General features: G+C 46.0%; 1 protein-coding gene across 2 annotated transcripts in view; it reads left to right on the plus strand.

Annotated features, from left to right (window-relative positions):
* LOC137640031 (activating signal cointegrator 1 complex subunit 3-like) overlaps positions 1-19779 on the plus strand; it is a 410828-nt gene that overhangs the window by 159075 nt on the left and 231974 nt on the right. For both annotated transcript variants that reach the window (XM_068372399.1, XM_068372400.1), the window contains exon 8: positions 13134-13320. In XM_068372399.1, coding sequence (XP_068228500.1) covers positions 13134-13320 — 187 coding nt within the window. The remainder of the gene's footprint in view (positions 1-13133; positions 13321-19779) is intronic.

Genomic DNA, 19779 nt, shown 5'->3' on the forward strand with positions numbered 1-19779 from the left:
CGTCCAACTGGTGGTCGAACCCGACATTGTCATGGCACAGTCTATGTGTACGTGCCATATCGATTCCGACGACGTGGAACGTATGTCGGAGGTGTCAGAAGGTACGGAGAAGACCCTCATGGGCAAAGAGCTCGACTATGAGGAAGATTAGGTGGAATATCCTGATTCGGAGAACGAGGTCGCTCCAGCTCCCCCAGTAACCCCAGTGACATTCGAGGAACCTGTTCCTTCGACTTCCGCCACCCCGGATCCTCTTCCATCGGCCACTCAAGAGGTCTTCAGGATGCTAGAAGCCCTTATGGACAAGAAGCTGAGAGAGGCTCTGGAACAATTCCGGACGACTCGTCGGCTTCAAACAACCGAAAAAGATTTTGGTTAAGGACCTCCCCAACTGCTCGGAAGCTAACCCTTGGAGATACGCCGAGCACATGCCAATCACTACTGTTAAAATCTTTATTATTCTTCTGGAAGAAGTGGAGTTCTTCCCGAACTTTGAGGCTTATCCGGACTGTTACGTCCGACTCAGGTCCGAACCAGCCTCAAAAGAAGAGACCAAACCTAAGGAAGTGATAGTGTTCGATCTCGCAAAGGCCCAAGCTATGCTGGCTCAAGCAGTGAAGAGTCGGGGTTTCACAAACTCCAAGATGCCAGCACTGAGCAAAAAGCATCCAACCTTTGTTGCTCCAGCTACTGCGTCCTTCCCCTTCGTTGAAAAGGCCTTCTAGCGGTCATGAAGGCTGTGGAGGAAGGGAAACCTTGCCCTGCATTGGAGGAGTTTAGACCCTTCTCCCTCACTCTTCCCCCCGATGACAGGTACCGGAAAGACATCCAGCTTACTTTCACGGTAGGGAAACTAGAACCTGATGTGGCCGGTCGTCAGTTCAACGAGGACCTCCCACGACTGAACGATCATCTTCTTTGTAGGGAACAGGATACCAAGGAGAGACTCGCCGCTTCGCTGTCACATCAGGTACAGCTAGAACTCATGGCCGGGGACATCAGAGTCCCGGACTATTACCTGGTCCTTGCAAAGTCACACCTGGCGACTGTGACCAAGGATTTGTACAGCTTCGCTACGGCTCGCAGAGCCTGTAGAGAATTCGTGTTTGCCAATGCAACGGTGAAACACGAACCCCGGAGACTGATTTCTTCCAACATCTGGGGCAAACATCTCTTCCCATCCGCCTTGGTGAAAGAGATAGTGGACGAAGCTACCACGGAGAACCGGAACTTTCTTCACAAATGGGGCATATCCCGAAAGAGGAAGTCCTCTCAGGACGATGGCCCTCAGCCTAAGAGGAAATCCTCAAAACCTAGGCCCCAGCAACGTCAACCAAGACGTCAGTTTCCGGGTCCCGCTACTCCCCAATTGGCTGCACAGCCACAGCAGAGCTTTCAACTGGTCCCCCAAACGGTGGTGTCGCAGTCACCGCTCTTCACCCCTGCCTATGAGCAACATTCCACTACCTTTCGTCCCAGAGGTAGAGGCTACGGCAGAGGCTCCGGCAGAGATTCTTCAAGCCGTCCCTCCAGAGGCAGAGGAGGAAGGGGAGCTAGCGGCCAAGGTGGCAAACCCTCGGGACGCCAGAAGCAATGAAGTGCTTCCGGTGGGAGGAAGACTCCGCCAATTCCAGGATCGTTGGACCTTCGATCCTTGGGCACACAGCATCGTCAAGAAAGGACTGGGCTGGAGCTGGACATGACCACCCCCATCTTTCCAGCAATTCTTCCAACAGTCAACCCCCCTTCTGGAAGAATATGTCCTGGAGCTCTTGAACAAGAAGGTGATCAAGAGGGTAAAGTCAACCAGGTTCCAAGGGAGACTTTTTTGTGTTCCCAAGAAAGACTCAGACAAACTCAGAGTCATTCTAGACTTGTCCCCTCTCAACAAGTTCATTGCGAACAACAAATTCAAGATGCTGACTCTGCAACAAATTAGGACCCTTCTGCCTCACAGGGCCTACACGGTCTCCATAGACCTGGCGGATGCCTACTGGCACATTCCAATGAATCCTTACGCTTCCTCCTACCTAAGATTTCGACTCCAAAGGGAAAGTTACGCCTTTAGGGCCATGCCCTTTGGGTTCAACGTGGCTCCAAGAATCTTCACCAAGCTGGCAGACGCGATCGTCCAACAACTACGTCTGCAGGGCGTCCAAGTGATGGCCTACCTAGACGACTGGCTAGTCTGGTCGACATCGCCCGAATATTGTCTGAGAGCCTGCAACAAAGTCACCCAGTTCCTAGAGCATCTGGGTTTCAAGATAAATGCCGAGAAATCTCGCCTCTCTCCAGCTCAGAAGTTCCAATGGTTGGGAATCCATTGGGACCTTCAGTCTTCCCATTCCACTGAAGAAAAGGAAGGAAATAGCAGGGTCGTCAGAAGGCTTCTAAAATCCAAACAGATCTCAAGACGCCAACAGGAACAAGTTCTCTGCTCTCTACAGTTCGCCTCAGTGACAAATCCAGTGCTTCGCGCACAGCTAAGGGATGCCGCGGGAGTCTGGAGACGATTCACATCCATCGCTCGAAGAGACTTCAAGAGACGGCTTCCGAACAGACTTCGCTTACTTTTAAAGCCGTGGTCAGAAGCAAAGGCCCTGAAAAGGTCCATCCCTCTTCAACACCCGCCTCCATCGATCAACATCCACACGGACGCTTCACTGGAGGGTTGGGGAGGTCACTCCCACCAACAGCAGGTTCAAGGAACATGGTCTCCCCTCTTCAAGACGTTCCACATCAACATCTTGGAGGCCATGGCAGTTCTTCTCACCCTGAAGAAACTCTCCCCACCTCCCTCGATCCACATCCGTCTGACTCTGGACAACTCGGTGGTAGTCAGATGTCTCAATCGTCAGGGCTCGAGATCGCCCCAGATAAATCAGGTGCTTTTCCCTATCTTTTGTTTGGCAGAAAGGAAGAAATGGCACCTGTCTGCAGTTCACCTACAAGGATTCCGCAATGTGACAGCGGACGCTCTATCAAGGACAAGCCCAATAGAGTTGGAATGATCTCTAGACGCAAGATCATTCTCCTTCATCTCTCACCAAGTCCTGGAACTTCAGATCGATCTCTTCGCGACGAGCGACAACAATCAACTTCCTCGATATGTGGCCCCCTACGAGGACCCCAAGGCAGAAGCGGTGGACGCCATGTCCCTGGATTGGAACAGATGGTCCAAGACCTACCTGTTCCCTCCACCCAACCTTCTGCTGAAAGTCCTATCCAAACTGAGAACCTTCAAAGGGACAGCGGACCTAGCGGCTCCTAAGTGGCCCTGGAGCAATTGTATCCCCTGGTCCTGGAGCTGCGGCCCACCCTGATCCCCCTACCAGGCCCAGTCCTCTCTCAACAAGTACAGAAGTCGACTGTTTTCGCTTCATCACTGAAAGTCAGGGACCTTCATCTCATGATTTTCTCTCCCTAGCCGTAAAGAAAAGGTTTGGGATCTCAAAGAAAAGCTTAGACTTCCCCGAGGAGTACAAGACAGAGTCTGCCAGAAGGCAGTACGAATCTTCTTGGAAAAAAGTGGGTTTCTTTCGTCAAGGCTAAAAATCCTACGGTGATCACCATTGATTTTTGCATGTCCTTCTTCATTCACCTTCATGGACAAGGCTTAGCGGCCAACACGATTTCCCCCTGTAAATCGGCCTTGACTAGACTACTCCTATACGCCTTCCAGATTGATCTGTCCATTGATATCTTCAATAAACTGCCAAAGGCATGCGCTAGACTACGCCCAGCACCCCCACCAAAACCTATCTCCTGGTCCCTGGACAAGGTGCTCCATTTTGCTTCTAGCCTGGACAACAATTCGTGCCCTCTGAAAGACCTGACTCAAAAAGTTATCTTCCTTTTTGCTCTCGCCTCGGGAGCCCGAAATAGTGGCATTATCAAGAGAAGAGGGTCATATCCTATTCACCGATACGGGAGATCTTACCCTCTTCCCCGATCCGACGTTTCTCGCCAAGAATGAACTACCCACCAAGAGATGGGGCCCTTGGAGAATCTGCCCCCTGAAGGAAGATGTCTCCCTATGCCCAGTAGAGAGTCTTAAGATCTATCTTCGAATAACTTCAGACTTCGGTGGAGGACAACTCTTCAAAGGAGAAACATCGGGTAGCGACCTGTCACTGAAACAACTAAGAGCAAAAATCATCTACTTCATTCGCAGAGCGGATCCTGACAGTACACCCGCAGGTCACGATCCTAGGAAAGTCACTTCATTTCTGAATTTCTTCCAGAGCATGGATTTTGAAAGCCTCAAGAGCTTTACAGGCTGGAAATCATCGCGCGTGTTCTTCAAGCACTACGCAAAATAGGTACACAAAGTGAAGCATTTCGTGGTAGCTGCAGGTAGTGTAATGAAACCTGCTGCTTAAATCTGCATAGAACAGTGATTTATTTGGGACTCTAACTCTACGGGTGCCTGTATTGACCCTATCGTGATACATAGTGATTTAATGGACACTTAGTGTTTCCAATAGACTGTTCTTTATCAAGATGAAATGTCATAGAAATTTTACATGCGTGCCATATGCTCTCGAGCATGGAGTGTTTTTTGAACTTTAGAAAGACTGGCGTTCCCCTGGGAACTTGTGTTTCTAAAAAGCAAACTATTCTTTTCATACTCAAGATCACCGTCTTTCATTTTCTATGTACATTATTCATTATTACTGTAAATAAATTCTATAATCATTACTGTAATTACCTCTATAATGACTTGCAATCTTAAAAATAAAATGTCTATTTTATTACCATGTGCGTCTCCTTTCACTCCAATTCCTCATTAAGAAATATACGATTGTTATAGTTTCATTTACCTCTTTACTGTCTGATCTAAAGAATAATATAAGTATATATGTTATATACTCACCTATGCCTTGATAATATTCCTACTCGAATATTAACCTTTGTTCTCTCCACCAGGTGAGTAGTTCTTCAATGATCACTTCGAGATATTCCTCTTGTCCACCAGGACTTCCCTGCCAGGGGTGCAGGAAGCCAGTTCATCATAGAATCTCTGGTAAGGACATTTTCTAAAATATTGCTTGAAGCCCTTGGCACTTGGATTAAAGGGGAAAAAATCCACGATACATTATTTCTCTGGTACACTTCCATCAGGACGACATGGCTTGAGACCAAAAAACGGATTTTGAGCGAAGCGAAAAATCTATTTTTGGGTGAGATAGCCATGTCGTCCTGATGGACCCTCCCGTCTATTCTAGTTCAGCCTTTCAGGCCCCTTCCTGACCTACTGTATCGCAGAGATTGGTAGGAGCTGAGCTCAGGATGAGGACGGACGTGACGTCATTTAGCAATAGCGCCCGTTTGTTTACGTCTCGAGTACCAAAAGTAGCCACGGATGAGAGTAACTTTGGAACGGCTCCTCAGTTACTCAGCACATTTCCATATTGAAGTGTTAACTCTATATGGGGTGCAGATAGCTATGTGGCGTGTTAATACATGCGTCCCCTGTTGATATACGATATTCTAGAGGGAAACCTTTAGGGTACTCGCACCAGAAGTTAGAATTCTGTGATAACCTTTAGTTTAATTCTCTGGGAATATCCACTGTAGTTAAATATACCCTAGGAAGCTACTGAAGGAACCTTCCATCAGGACGACACGGTTATCTCACCCAAAAAAAGATTTTTCGCTTCACTCAAAATCTGTTATTTTTCAATGTTTATTCTGTTTGAAGAGGCCATTTACTTTTCCATATTGCAAATAGATGGCATTAGTAAAGTTTGTTTACATAAGACAGCAGTTACTCTCAAGTATCACCAGATGCAAACTCTTCCCCCTTTCTCTTCTAATTCATTTCCATCATGAACAGCAATGATGAATATAATAACGACTATTTTGATGATGTAGAGAATTCATAGAATGATAGTAGTACTGTAATGAAGGACTTCAACTTACAAACATTCTTGAGATATAAATACACATCCAACTGAAATCATAAATCTCGGATATTGTATCAAAAGTTAATAATGAAATATAGTAACAAGATGATTTATTATTTAATGAATTAAGCAAAGCAACATTTCCAATAAGAAATGGGACTTTTTAAATATTTAACTTAGCCGGTGAATATATAATAGCTGCTGCTCCAGCGGCTCGACAGAAAACACACACAAAAACTCGCGAGCGATCGCTATGAAGGTTGCGGGTGTGCCCACCAGCGCCAACTATCGGCCAGATACCACACATGCATGTAAACAAGCCTTCAATTCTTCTCTGTCGACTTTGACGACAAGACGTATCAATACTCGCTGTATAACCTGGAGTTTTCTCAACATATTTGGTGAAGTACTTCATTTTGGTTTGAGCTTTCGCAGTGCAGGTGTTTTTCCTCAACTTAACTCTTGAACTCTTTATTGGACAGATTTAATTGTTGATGACTTGGATTGTTTTTTTGGACTTTCTTTGACTAATTCAAAATGGCTGACGCTTCACAAGCCCCTAGATTTCGTAAGTGTAATGCTAGGGATTGCAATAGACATCTTCCAAAGGCCTCTCTCGACCCACATACTGTGTGTTCTAATTGTCGGGGTAAAACCTGTCAATTAGGAGATCGGTGTGAGGAATGCGTGGGCCTTTCGGAATTCGATTGGCTCGAATACGACAAGTATTCTCGTAAGCTAGAGAGAGATAGGGTAAGGAGGAGTTCCTCTAGGTCAGTAGATTTTTCCTCTCCACATGCCCCTGAACCTAATCCTTCCCCTGTAGTGGTTGTGCCTGAACCCCCTACTGGCACTCAGGAACCATCGATGCGAGACATGTTACGTGCCATTCATGCCTTGGGTGAAAGAGTTGAATCGTTAGCAACAGATCGTAATCAACTCATGGCTGACGTTAAAGAGCTTAAGTGTCAGAGTGCCACAGTGGAAAATCGTGGGAAAGTGATTAGTGCGCAAAGTGTTGTGAACAGTGTTGCGACCGAGGGTTCGTCTGTTCGTGCCTGTCGTTCACCTAGTCCGAGACCTCTTGCAAGCTCCCAAGTCCAGGGGAGAAGTAATGTCGTACGACTTATGGGTTCGAGAGGCCTTGATCAGCGAACAGACGTTCCCTCTATGGTATCAGGCGTGTCTCACCAAGATCGCCCCTACCATAAGACGAGAGAGACCATTTTCTCCTCGTCATCCGAAGGCTTTTCGCATAAGAAACCGTGGAGCAAGGTTTCTAGGCCCCTTAAGTGAAAGTCGGTCCCTTCAGGACAGGTCCAGCGTCCTGGCTGTAGCCATTGGGACAGCTCTGACCCTTTGCAGTCATCGGAAGACTGCTCGCCGCCTAAGCAACAACGTTACACAGGCTCAGAGAGTCTTGGTGTAGGCAAGGTTGTGCCGTCTCAGACGTTAACCCCGTCGTTTACCGCACCCATTCCCGTTGATCCTAAATGGGTTGTACTGCAAGACATGCAGATTAAGCTCGCCTCCCTTATGGAAGACTATTCTGCCGATAAGGTTCGCGATGATCCTCGCCGCTTAACTCATCGAGATCCTGGCCTTCAGCCGCCCAAACGAGCCTTTGCTCGTCCTGTTGACGTTGGCGTAGCTAAGTCACGTCAGTCACGCTTTGTAGAGCCTCACTCGATGCAGTCACGTGTTGACTTTCAGCCGCATATGGACGTTCAGCCACTTCCTAATGCTCTTGTTGACGTTCAGGACGTTCGCCAACCAGCGGAGTTGACTTGTTTTGACGCTGAGCGTCAACCACCGCAGTCTAGAGTTGTTTTGACTGCTCAGTCTAGGCAGTCAAAACAGTCTCGAGTTGACGTTGAGCGTCCTCCCGCTCCTGTTGTTGTTGACAGTTCACAGGCTGTTAAGCAGTTACATGACGTAGCGTCCTGGACTGCTACTAATGCACCAGTGCTTGTGGACTCTGCGTGTCAAGCATTGCCAACCCCTTTGCTTGTTACTCAGCAGTTGTCAGATGAGGATCCTTCAGATGAGGACGTTGCTGACCCTCATCATGATGATCATCCTTCGGATGTAGACGAACCTAGAACGGTTCCTCCATCAATGGACTTTAAGAAAGTCATGTTAATTTTCAAGGAGCTTTTTCCCGATCACTTCGTCACTGTTGCGCCTCGTTCGCCACCGTCTGAGTTTGCTCTAGGCTTACCTGCTAACATGCCAGCCTTTACAAAGCTAGTGCTCTCTCGCTCTTCCAAGAGAGCTTTACGACTTTTAGGCGACTGGTTGGAAACCAGGAGGAGTTTGGGGAAGATGGCCTTTGCCTTCCCTCCGTCAAAGCTCTCGTCTAGATCGAGCGTCTGGTATGCCACGGGAGAAGTTCTCGGCTTGGGAGTCCCTACCTCTGCCCAGGGTGACTTCTCAAGCCTCGTAGACTCTCCCCGCCGCCTAGCCATGAGACGCTCGAAGATTAGTTGGTCCTCCTCGGACCTTGACCATCTGCTGAAAGGCGTATACAGAGCCTTTGAAGTTTTCAACTTCCTTGACTGGTCTTTGGGAGACTTAAGTAGGAAAATCTCATCGGCTGATAGAGATGTCTCCTTACTGATTATGTCCTGTATGGATAAAGCCATCCGCGATGGTTCCAGTGAGCTCGCCTCCTCTTTTACGTCGGGAGTATTAAAGAAGCGAGAGTCCCTTTGCTCTTTTCTTTCGGCAGGAGTTACTCCCTGTCAGAGATCAGAACTGCTCTTTGCTCCCTTATCAAAGTTTTTGTTCCCGCAACAATTGGTTAAGGACATAGCTTCTTCACTCGTGCAGAAGGACACCCATGACTTGGTGGCGTCCTCTGCTCGCAAAGGGACTCCTTCTACATCCTTTTCTGCTAGACCCAGGATCGACACTCTGGCGTCCAGATTTATTCCGCCCTTTCGTGGCAGAGCTCCCAGCAGGGGAAGTACTTGTGCCGAGGGAAAGAGAGGAAAGAAGAGAGGAGCCAAGTCCTCACATGGCAGAGTCTGACTGCCCACAGCCTCAGACAGCAGTAGGAGCCAGATTGAAGAGCTTCTGGCAGGCCTGGGAGAAGAGGGGCGCAGACCAACAGTCTGTTCTTTTGCTCAGAGAGGGGTACAAAATTCCATTTGTACGCAAACCTCCTCTAGCGACTTCCCCATCGACCTCTCTCCCAGGTACCGAGAGGAGTCAAAGAGACAAGCCCTAAACCTAGAAGTGTCTCTATTGCTAGAGAAGGGAGCGGTGGTGAAAGTCTCGGACCTTCAATCACCGGGGCTTTACAACCGTCTCTTCCTAGTCCCGAAGAAGACAGGAGGTTGGAGACCGGTGCTAGACGTCAGTGCACTCAACGTCTTTGTTACGAAGACAAAGTTCACCATGGAGACCACGAAATCAGTCTTAGCAGCGGTCAGAAAGGGAGACTGGATGGTCTCTCTCGACCTACGAGATGCGTACTTCCACATTCCTATACACCCGGATTCCCAACCGTTTCTGAGGTTTGTTTTCAAAAATGTGGTATACCAGTTTCGGGCCCTGTGCTTTGGCCTAAGTCCTGCTCCTCTCGTGTTTACGAGGCTTATAAGGAATGTAGCAAAATTCCTCCATTTATCGGGAATCCGAGCCTCCCTGTACTTGGACGACTGGCTTCTCAGAGCCTCGTCCAGTCATCGCTGTCTGCAGGATCTTCATTGGACATTGGATCTGACCAAGGAATTGGGACTTTTGGTCAACCTAGAAAAGTCCCAGCTGATTCCATCCCAAACTATACTGTATTTAGGGATGGAGATTCGCAGTCCAGTTTTTCGGGCTTTTCCGTCTGCCACCCGAATAGAGCAAGCCCTGCTCAAAGTCCAACTGATGTTGAAGAGAGAACGGTGCTCAGTCAGGAATTGGATGAGTCTAGTAGGAACTCTATCATCCCTGGAGCAGTTTGTCTCGCTAGGAAGGCTACACCTTCGACCTCTCCAGTTCCATCTAGCCTTTCACTGGAAAAAGGACAAGACGTTAGAGACGGTCTCAATCCCGGTCTCCGAACCAGTAAAGGCATGCCTGAATTGGTGGAAAGACAATATCAGTCTGAGAGAGGGACTTTCCCTAGCAGTTCAGAACCCAAACCACGTACTATTCTCAGACGCGTCGGATTTGGGTTGGGGTGCGACCCTGGACGGTCGGGAATGCTCAGGTCTGTGGACCTCAAGTCAGAGGAGCATGCACATCAACGGCAAGGAGCTTTTGGCAGTCCACTTGGCCTTGATGAAATTCGAGAGTCTCCTTCGAAACAAAGTGGTAGAGATCAACTCCGACAATACCACAGCCTTGGCATACATCTCCAAGCAAGGAGGCACCCACTCCCTCACGCTATACGAGATCGCAAGGGACCTGCTCATTTGGTCAAGAGATCGAGGCATCTCCCTGTTAACGAGGTTTATCCAGGGCGACTTGAACGTCTTAGCAGACTGCCTCAGTCGGAGGGGTCAGGTAATTCCTACGGAATGGACCCTCCACAAGGACGTGTGCAAGAGTCTTTGGGCGACTTGGGGTCAACCCACCATAGACCTCTTTGCAACCTCGATGACCAAGAGACTTCCAATCTATTGCTCTCCAGTCCCAGACCCAGCAGCAATACACATAGACGCATTTCTCCTAGATTGGTCTCATCTGGACTTGTATGCATTCCCACCATTCAAGATTGTCAACAAGGTACTGCAGAAGTTCGCCTCTCACGAAGGGACAAGGTTGACGTTGGTTGCTCCCCTCTGGCCCGCGAGAGAGTAGTTCACCGAGGTACTTCGATGGCTGGTAGACTTTCCAAGAAGTCTTCCTCTAAGGGTAGATCTGTTACGTCAGCCCCACGTAAAGAATGTACACCAAAACCTCCCCGCTCTTCGTCTGACTGCCTTCAGACTATCGAAAGACTCTCAAGAGCTCGAGGCTTTTCAAAGAAGGCAGCCAGTGCGATTGCAAGAGTGAGGAGAGCTTCTACCATTAGAGTATACCAGTCGAAGTGGGAAGTCTTTCGAGACTGGTGCAAGTCAGCATCTGTGTCCTCGTCCAGTACCTCTGTAGCCCAAATCGCTGATTTTCTCTTACATCTGAGAAAGGTTCGCTCCCTTTCAGCTCCCACGATCAAGGGCTACAGGAGCATGTTAGCTTCGGTCTTTCGGCATAGAGGCTTAGATCTTTCCAACAATAAAGATCTACAAGATCTCCTTAAGTCTTTTGAGACCTCTAAGGAATGTCGTTTGGCAACTCCTGGATGGAACTTAGACGTGGTCCTAAGGTTCCTCATGTCAGACAGGTTTGAGCCATTACATTCAGCCTCCCTGAAGGATCTCACTCTCAAGACACTTTTCCTAGTGTGCTTGGCCTCGGCTAAAAGAGTCAGTGAACTTCATGCCTTCAGTAAGAACGTCAGCTTTTCTACAGAAAAAGCCACTTGTTCTCTTCAACTTGGTTTCCTGGCCAAAAATGAACTGCCTTCTCGTCCTTGGCCTAAATCTTTTGATATTCCTTGCTTATCAGAGATCGTAGGCAACGAACTGGAAAGAGTATTATGTCCTGTTAGAGCTCTTAAGTTCTATTTAGCTCGTACTAAGTCATTACGAGGTAAATCTGAGGCATTATGGTGTTCAGTTAAGAAACCATCATTGCCTATGTCAAAGAATGCTTTGTCATATTTTATCAGATTTTTAATACGAGAAGCTCATTCTCACTTGAATGTGAAAGACCGATGTTTGCTTAAGGTTAAGACGCACGAAGTTAGAGCTATAGCAACCTCCGTGGCCTTCAAGCAAAATAGATCTCTGCAAAGTATCATGGACGCGACTTTTTGGAGAAGCAAGTCAGTGTTCGTGTCATTTTACTTAAAAGATGTCCAGACTCTTTACGAGGACTGCTACACACTGGGTCCATTCGTTGCAGCGAGTGCAGTAGTGGGTGAGGGTTCTACCACTACACTTCCCTAATTCCAATATCCTTTTTAATCTGTCTCTTGAAATGTTTTTAATATTGTTTTTTGGGTTGTACGGAAGGCTAAGAAGCCTTTCGCATCCTGGTTGATTTGGCGGGTGGTCAAAGTCATTTCTTGAGAGCGCCCAGATTAGGGATTTGATGAGGTCCTGTTTGTATGGGTTGCAACCCTTGATACTTCAGCTCCTGGGAGTCTTTCAGCATCCTAAGAGGATCGCTGGGCTTCGTGAGGAAGACGGACTTACAAGGCAGAGTAATCGTCTAAGTCAACTTCCTTACCAGGTACCTATATATTTTGGTTTTGTTATATTGATAACTGTCAAAAACTCTAAGCATATACGCTGTAAACTTAATTAACTCTGGTCTCTACCCACCGCCTTGGGTGTGAATCAGCTATTATATATTCACCGGCTAAGTTAAATATTTAAAAATGATATTTTAATTATAAAATAAATTTTTGAATATACTTACCCGGTGAATATATAAATTAAAGGCCCTCCCTTCCTCCCCAATAGAGACGCAGCGGGACGAGAAGAATTGAAGGCTTGTTTACATGCATGTGTGGTATCTGGCCGATAGTTGGCGCTGGTGGGCACACCCGCAACCTTCATAGCGATCGCTCGCGAGTTTTTGTGTGTGTTTTCTGTCGAGCCGCTGGAGCAGCAGCTATTATATATTCACCGGGTAAGTATATTCAAAAATTTATTTTATAATTAAAATATCATATTTATTGAAAATAGGCCCGTGAGTTGGGTGAAGCCTACCAAAGGCCAGAAATTTATTTACAAACAGTTTCTTGGAACTTATTAAGCTATTAAGTTTTAGGACTTTCTGTATTACTGAAATGTTATCGGATGAAGCTGAAATAATGTTTTGACTCGACAGGTTGGAAAAGAGTATAGTAACTATAATCACAAATAAGAGATTAGAATAGAGATGGTCCTCGGAAACTGGAAAATGTATTGAAATCTTAGATATAAAGATGATTTGAGCATGATATAAGAAAGGAAGGAGTGTAGTCTGCAACAAGAAAGGGTCTATAGTATTATTCACTATCTTGTCTTTAACAAGAAAAGGTGTATATAATTCACTATCTTGTATTAGGCTTCCTGATTTTCAGATTTGTCCATGTACAGTACCCAGAATCGTTGATATTATGTTTACCTGATAGTCAGACATTATTTATGTATACAGTACATTGTTTTATTTTCATATTCTTATTTGTTTCAGATGGGCTAGCAACTCAAAGTGTGAAGGAGCATCCTGTATATGGTCATTCGGATACAACTAACCAGACAGAAAAGCAGTTACTGAAAGAGGCTTGTAAAGAAGAGAAAAAGCTATACAAGACGGCAAAGCAGATATCTGATGGCTCTGCATCTGAGGATTTCAATCCGGAAACTCTAAAGGCTATGAGGTGAGTAAACATTAGAATTTAAGTTTACAAATGGCAAACTCGAAGTCATACTGGGGCATACTAATTAGGAGAAAGCTAAAGTGAATGAAAACTGAAGCATACTTTCAAGTATAGTGTTCACCCTTGACAAATTGATGGATAAAGAAGGATACAGGTATAGTTATTATTATTACTAGCTAAGAGGAAAGCAAAATACTATAAGCCCAAGGATTCCAACAGGAAAAAAATAGCCCAGTGAGGAAAGGATATAAAGATTATATCCTTATATCCTTACTTTGAGAAGTAATGACCAATAAAAAAAGAACATTTTAAGAACACTAACAACATTAAAAACAGACCTTTCATATACATATGAAATATAAAAAGAGAGATTTCAGACTGTTCAACATACAAACATTTGCTGTAATTTTGAACTTTTGAAGTCATAATATACTGTAAACTCTTTTTCCATAACTACATTGTAGTCTAAACATGTAGCATAAGAAAGCCAATCGGTATGAAGGATAAAACGCATGTCTCCTGCAACCAAATAGCTCTTATCCTCTGTACTTATATCATGATAGATATGAGGGAAGAGTTTCTAGTAACAAGGAGAAATACTTCCTTGTAGAATGTAAATTTATAAAGAAATTAGGCTTTGTTTCTTGTTTGATTATTGGTTCTATGTGATAACGTGTCATCCATTGTCAGAAGAATTCTAAATTAGAGGTGCCTTTTTTTTCATTTTTGTTTCATTGTACCATTCCAGAGAAGCTTCGCTGATTGAAGCACCACAAGCCGCACTTTTAAATATTTAACTTAGCCGGTGAATATATAGCTGCAACTCTGTTGCTCGACAGACAAACTGTACAGAAAAAAACTCGCCAGCGATCGCTATACAGGTTACGGGTGTGCCCAACAGCGCCATCTGTCGGCCAGATACCAAGCTCTATGTAAACAAAGACTCAATTTTCTCTCTGTCGACGGGTCGACAAGACGTACTTTACTCGCTGTTGAAACCTGGAGTTTTTCCCATCATCTTTGGTGAAGTACTATATTCTGGTTTGAGCTTTCGCAGTGCAGGTGTTTTATCTTCATCTTAAATCTTGAACTCGTTTTGGATAGATTTAATTATGGTGACAAAGAGAGTATGGACTTTCTTTCACTTTTAAATGGCCGACCCTTCCCTTAGACGGAAGTGTGTTTAGGCTTTTAGTAATTATCTTATCACGTTATAAATTAATTATAGATTTTCCTCTATATATTTTATATCTCTCCGCCTTTATTAGGCCTCTTCAATTAACTTTCCATTTATTATAAACATATAATAATAAATTTTAATGTTTTGTTTATATGCGACCTTTCCTGAGAGTAGGCGGTCCTAACTTGGAAACCGAAGTTAAACAACGTTGAGCCCTTTGCAATCGTAAATAGCTTTTAAAGAGCTAATGATTTAAAACCTTTTAAATGAATATTTTTAATAAATATTTTATGAAAGAATTTCTTTGAATAGTCTTCGTACTGTTTTCAAAGATGAACTAACGTTTAGTTTATTTATACTACGCAGTTTGCGCTCTATCGTTACGATAGAGAGAGAGAGTATCACGGTTTCACTTTGCAGAAAGAGTAAATCGATTCTGACGTTTTGTTCATTTTTCTTTCAAAGCTTAAATGTTTTAAATTCTTTTTTAAAGGAACTTTTTAATTGAAAAACCTTTCAGTTTTTTCCTTTGGTCAAATAACATGTTTTTTTGACGAAATGTAATTGGGCTCTTCTCTTAGGTGCGAAATCAAGAGAGAAAGAGAGAGAGAGATAGAGACGGAGGGAGAGAGAGGAGAGAAAACGTTCCGTTCAAGCGGGTAACGTTGTTCTCGAGTTACTCTCGTCCCTAGTCTCTGTACGGGGAGAAAGGATAAAACGTTTTTAGTTTTTTATCCTCGTCCCCAGGCTATGTGCGGTGAGAGATTGAAAACGTAGTTTATATGAACTAGTGTTTAGTCTCTTCCCCAGCCACTGAATTTTTTATCTTAAAATATGTTTTCTGTTTTTTGCTGGTATTAATGAGCTTGCATCATACGACTGATTTCGCAATTACTACCTTTTGATGAAGGGTAGAATTGCGTGCTTCAGGTAGAAATCAGTAAAAGTTTCGATTTCAGTGAAATAAGTGCAAAACAGAAAATCGAAGTGATAAAGTGATATTGCGCAAAGTGTTACAGTGTTGCGTCCGAGGGTTCGTCTGTTCGTGCCTGTCGTTCACCTAGTCCGGGACCTCTTGCAAGCTCCCAAACAGGGGAGAAGTAATGTCGAACGACTTATGGGTTCGAGAGGCCTTGATCAACGAACAGACGTTTCCCTCTATGGTATCGGGTGTATCTTACCAAGATCTCCCCTACCATAAGACGAGAGAGACGTTTTTTCTCCTCGTCATCCGAAGGCTTTTCGCATAAGAAACCTGTCACAAGGTTTCGAAGCCCTTAAGCGAAAGTCAGTCCTTTGAGGACAGGTCCAGCGTCCTGGTTACAGCCATTAGGACAGCTCTGACCCTATGCAGTCATCGGATAACTGCTCGCCGCCTAACAAAAGCGTAACACAGACTCCGAGAGTCTTTTTTGTTGGCAAAGTGTTGCGGTCACAGACGTTACCCTCGTCTCTTACCACAACCATTTCCGTTGATCCTTAATGGGTTGTACGGCAAGACATGCAGAATATGCTTGCCTCCCTTATGGAAGACTATTCTGCCGATTAGTCCGTTGAGTCTAGCCGTTTATCTCATCGATATCCTGGCTTTCAGCCAACCTAACGTTCCTTTGTGCTTCCTGTTGACGTTGGCGTAGCTAAGTCACGTCAGTCAGGTTGTTTAGAACCACACTCGATGCGGTCTCGTGTGGATTTTCAGCTGCATTTGGACGTTAGGCCACTTGCTGATGCTCCTGTTGACGTTCAAGACGTTCGCTAACAATCGGAGTTGACTTGTTTTGACGCTGTGCGTCAACCTCCGCATTCTAGAGTTGTTTTGACTGCTCAGTCTAGGCAGTCAAAGCAGTCTCGAGTGGACGCTGTGCGTCCTCACGCACCTGTTGTGGTTGACAGTTCAGTTGTTGACAGTTCACAGACTGTCAAGCAGTTACATGACGTTGCGTCCTGGTCCGCTACTAATGCACCAGTGAGTGTGGACTCTGCTTGTAAAGCATTGCCACCACGGTAGGTCTCTCCCTTGCTTGAGACTCGGCTCTTATCGGACAAGGTTCCTGTAGATGAGGAAGTTGCTGTTCCCCCTCCTACTGATATTCCCTTGAGGACTCTGTCAGATGGAGAGGAGCCTTAAGCTGCTTAGCCCTCTATGGACTTTAATTTAATCATGATGATTTTTTTTAAGGATCTTTGTCCGGATCTTTTTGTAACTGCTGCTCCTCGTTCGCCTAAACTACTTCGAAGCCGTTGTTTATAAGCTAGTGCTCTCTTGCTCTCCTAGAGAGCTTTACGTTTGCTAGGCGACTGGTTTATCACCAGGAGGAGTTTGGGGGATACAGCCTTTGCTTTCCCTTCTTTTAAACTGGCTTATAGAGCGAGAGTCTGATATGACACGAGAGAAGTTCTCGGCTTGGGAGTTCATGCCTCTGCCCAGATAGACTTCTCAAATCTCGTAGACTCTCCCTGGCGCCTGGCCAGGAGACGCTCCAAGTTTTTTACAGGTCAACTTCACAGCTGTTTTCGAGCCTTTGAAGTTTTGCTGTACAATTATGTCATGCATAAACAAGGCTTTCAGGGATGGAAAGCGGTACCGCCTCAGTCGCTAACCCCGTCTGTTGCCGCACCTGCTCCCGTAGATCCTAAATGGGCTTTGCTGCAAGACATGCAGTCCAAGCTTGCGTCCTAGATAGAGAACTTTAATGCGGAGAAGGTTGCTGCCGAACCTTCTGGCCAACAACCTTCCAACCGGTCGGTTGTGCGTCCTGTTGACGCTGAGGTAACCTTCTCGCGTCTGCCAGTTGAGGTGGTTTTCCACCGATGCGACCCAGTGTGGGTTGCCAGCCGCACGTTGACGTTAAGCGACGCTCGGAGGTGGTTGTTGACGTTCAGGACATTCAACAACCAGCAGAGGTGACTTGTTTTGACGCAGTGCGTCAACCTCAGCAACCCGGTATGGTGTTGACTGCACAACCCAGACGGTCTAGATAGTCTTGGGTGGACGCTGTGCTTCCTCGCGCACCCATGGTTGTTGACAGTTCACAGACTGTGCAGCAGTTCCATGATGTTGCGTCCGGCTCCGTCACGCATGCACCAGTGCGACCGGACTCAGCGAGTCAGACGTTGCCCACTCCGTTGCCGTTTCCTCATCAGTTTTCGGATGAGGAACTATCTGATGAGGACGTTGCTGAACAACAAGACGATCAGCCCCCAGAATAGATCAAGCCCTGCTATCCATCCAGAAGATGCTGAAGAAGGAACGCTGCTCAGTCAGGCTGTGGATGAGTCTGGTAGGGACGCTGTCATCCGTGGAACAATTTGTGTCACTAGGAAGACTACACCTCCGTCCTCTTCAATACCATCTAGCTTTTCACTGGGAAAAAGACAAGACGCTAGAAGCGGTCTCGATCCCGATTTCCGAAAAGATAAAGTCTTGTCTGACTTGGTGGAAGGACAATATCAACCTAAGAGAGGGTTTTCCCCTGGCTGTTCAGACTCCCAACCACGTTCTCTTCTCGGACGCATCGGACGTGGGCTGGGGCGCGACACTAGACGGTCGGGAATGCTCAGGACTGTGGAACTCGAGTCAGAGGAGCATGCATATCAACTGCAAGGAGCTGTTGGCAGTACATCTGGCCTTGAAAAGCTTCAAGTCTCTCCTTCGAGGCAAAGTGGTGGAAGTAAACTCAGACAACACCACGGCCTTGGCGTACATCTCCAAACAAGGAGGTACCCACTCACTGACGTTGTACGAGATCGCAAGGGACCTGCTCATCTGGTCAAAAGGTCAAGACATCTCCCTAGTAACGAGGTTCATCCTAGGCAACTTGAATGTCATAGCAGATTTTCTCAGTCGGAAAGGGTAAGTAATTCCAACAGAATGGACCCTCCACAAGGATGTGTGCAAGAGACTTTGGGCCACTTGGGGCCAACCAACCATAGATCTCTTTGCAACCTCGCTGACCAAGAGGCTTCCAATCTATTGCTCCCCAGTCCCGGACCCAGCAGCAATACATATAGATGCCTTCCTCCTAGATTGGTCACATCTGGATCTCTACGCATTCCCACCGTTCAAGATTGTCAACAAGGTACTGCAGAAGTTCGCCTCTCACGAAGGGACAAGGTTGACGTTAGTTGCTCCCCTCTGGCCCGCGAGAGAATGGTTCACCGAGGTACTTCGATGGCTAGTAGACGTTCCCAGAAGTCTTCCTCTAAGGGTGGACCTTCTACGTCAGCCTCACGTAAAGAAGGTACACCAAGCCTCCTCGCTCTTTGTCTGACTGCCTTCAGACTATCGAAAGACTCTCGAGAGCTAGAGGCTTTTCGAAGGAGGCAGCCAGTGCGATTGCTAGAGCAAGGAGAGCATCCACCATTAGAGTCTACCAATCGAAGTGGGAAGTCTTCCGAGACTGGTGCAAGTCAGTTTCTGTATCCTCGACCAGTACCTCAGTAGCTCAAATAGCTGATTTTCTCTTATACCTGAGAAAAGGACGATCCCTTTCAGCTCCCACTATCAAGGGCTACAGAAGCATGTTGGCATCGGTCTAACGGCATAGAGGCTTAGATCTTTCCAACAATAAAGATCTTCAAGACCTCCTTAAGTCTTTTGAGACCACCAAGGAGCGTCGTTTGGCTACCCCTGGTTGGAATTTAGACGTGGTACTAAGATTCCTCATGTCAGACAGGTTTGAGCCGCTACAATCAGCCTCCCTGAAAGATCTCACTCTAAAGACTCTTTTCCTGGTATGCTTAGCCTCAGCTTAAAGAGTCAGTGAGATTCATGCCTTCAGCAAGAACATCGGATTTTCGTCAGAAAAAGCCACCTGTTCGCTACAACTTGGTTTTCTAGCCAAAAATGTGCTGCCTTCTCGGCCTTGGCCTAAATCTTTCGATATTCCCAGCTTATCGGAGATTGTAGGCAATGAACTAGAAAGAGTCTTATGCCCTGTGAGAGCTCTTAAGTTCTATTTAAAGCGTACCAAACCTTTACGAGGCCAATCTGAAGCTTTATGGTGTTCAGTTAAGAAACCATCTTTGCCTATGTCAAAGAATGCTTTATCATACTTTATCAGACTGTTAATACGAGAAGCCCATTCACATCTGAGTGAGGAAGACCGAGCTTTGCTTAAGGTGAAGACGCACGAAGTTAGAGCTGTTGCAACTTCCGTGGCCTTTAAGCAAAATAGATCTCTGCGAAGTATAATGGACGCAACCTATTGGAGAAGCAAGTCAGTGTTCGCGTCTTTTTATCTAAAGGATGTCCAGTCTCTTTACGAGGACTGCTACAC

The sequence above is a fragment of the Palaemon carinicauda genome, chromosome 4, assembly GCF_036898095.1.
Source record: "Palaemon carinicauda isolate YSFRI2023 chromosome 4, ASM3689809v2, whole genome shotgun sequence".
Taxonomy (NCBI): Eukaryota; Metazoa; Arthropoda; class Malacostraca; order Decapoda; family Palaemonidae; genus Palaemon; species Palaemon carinicauda.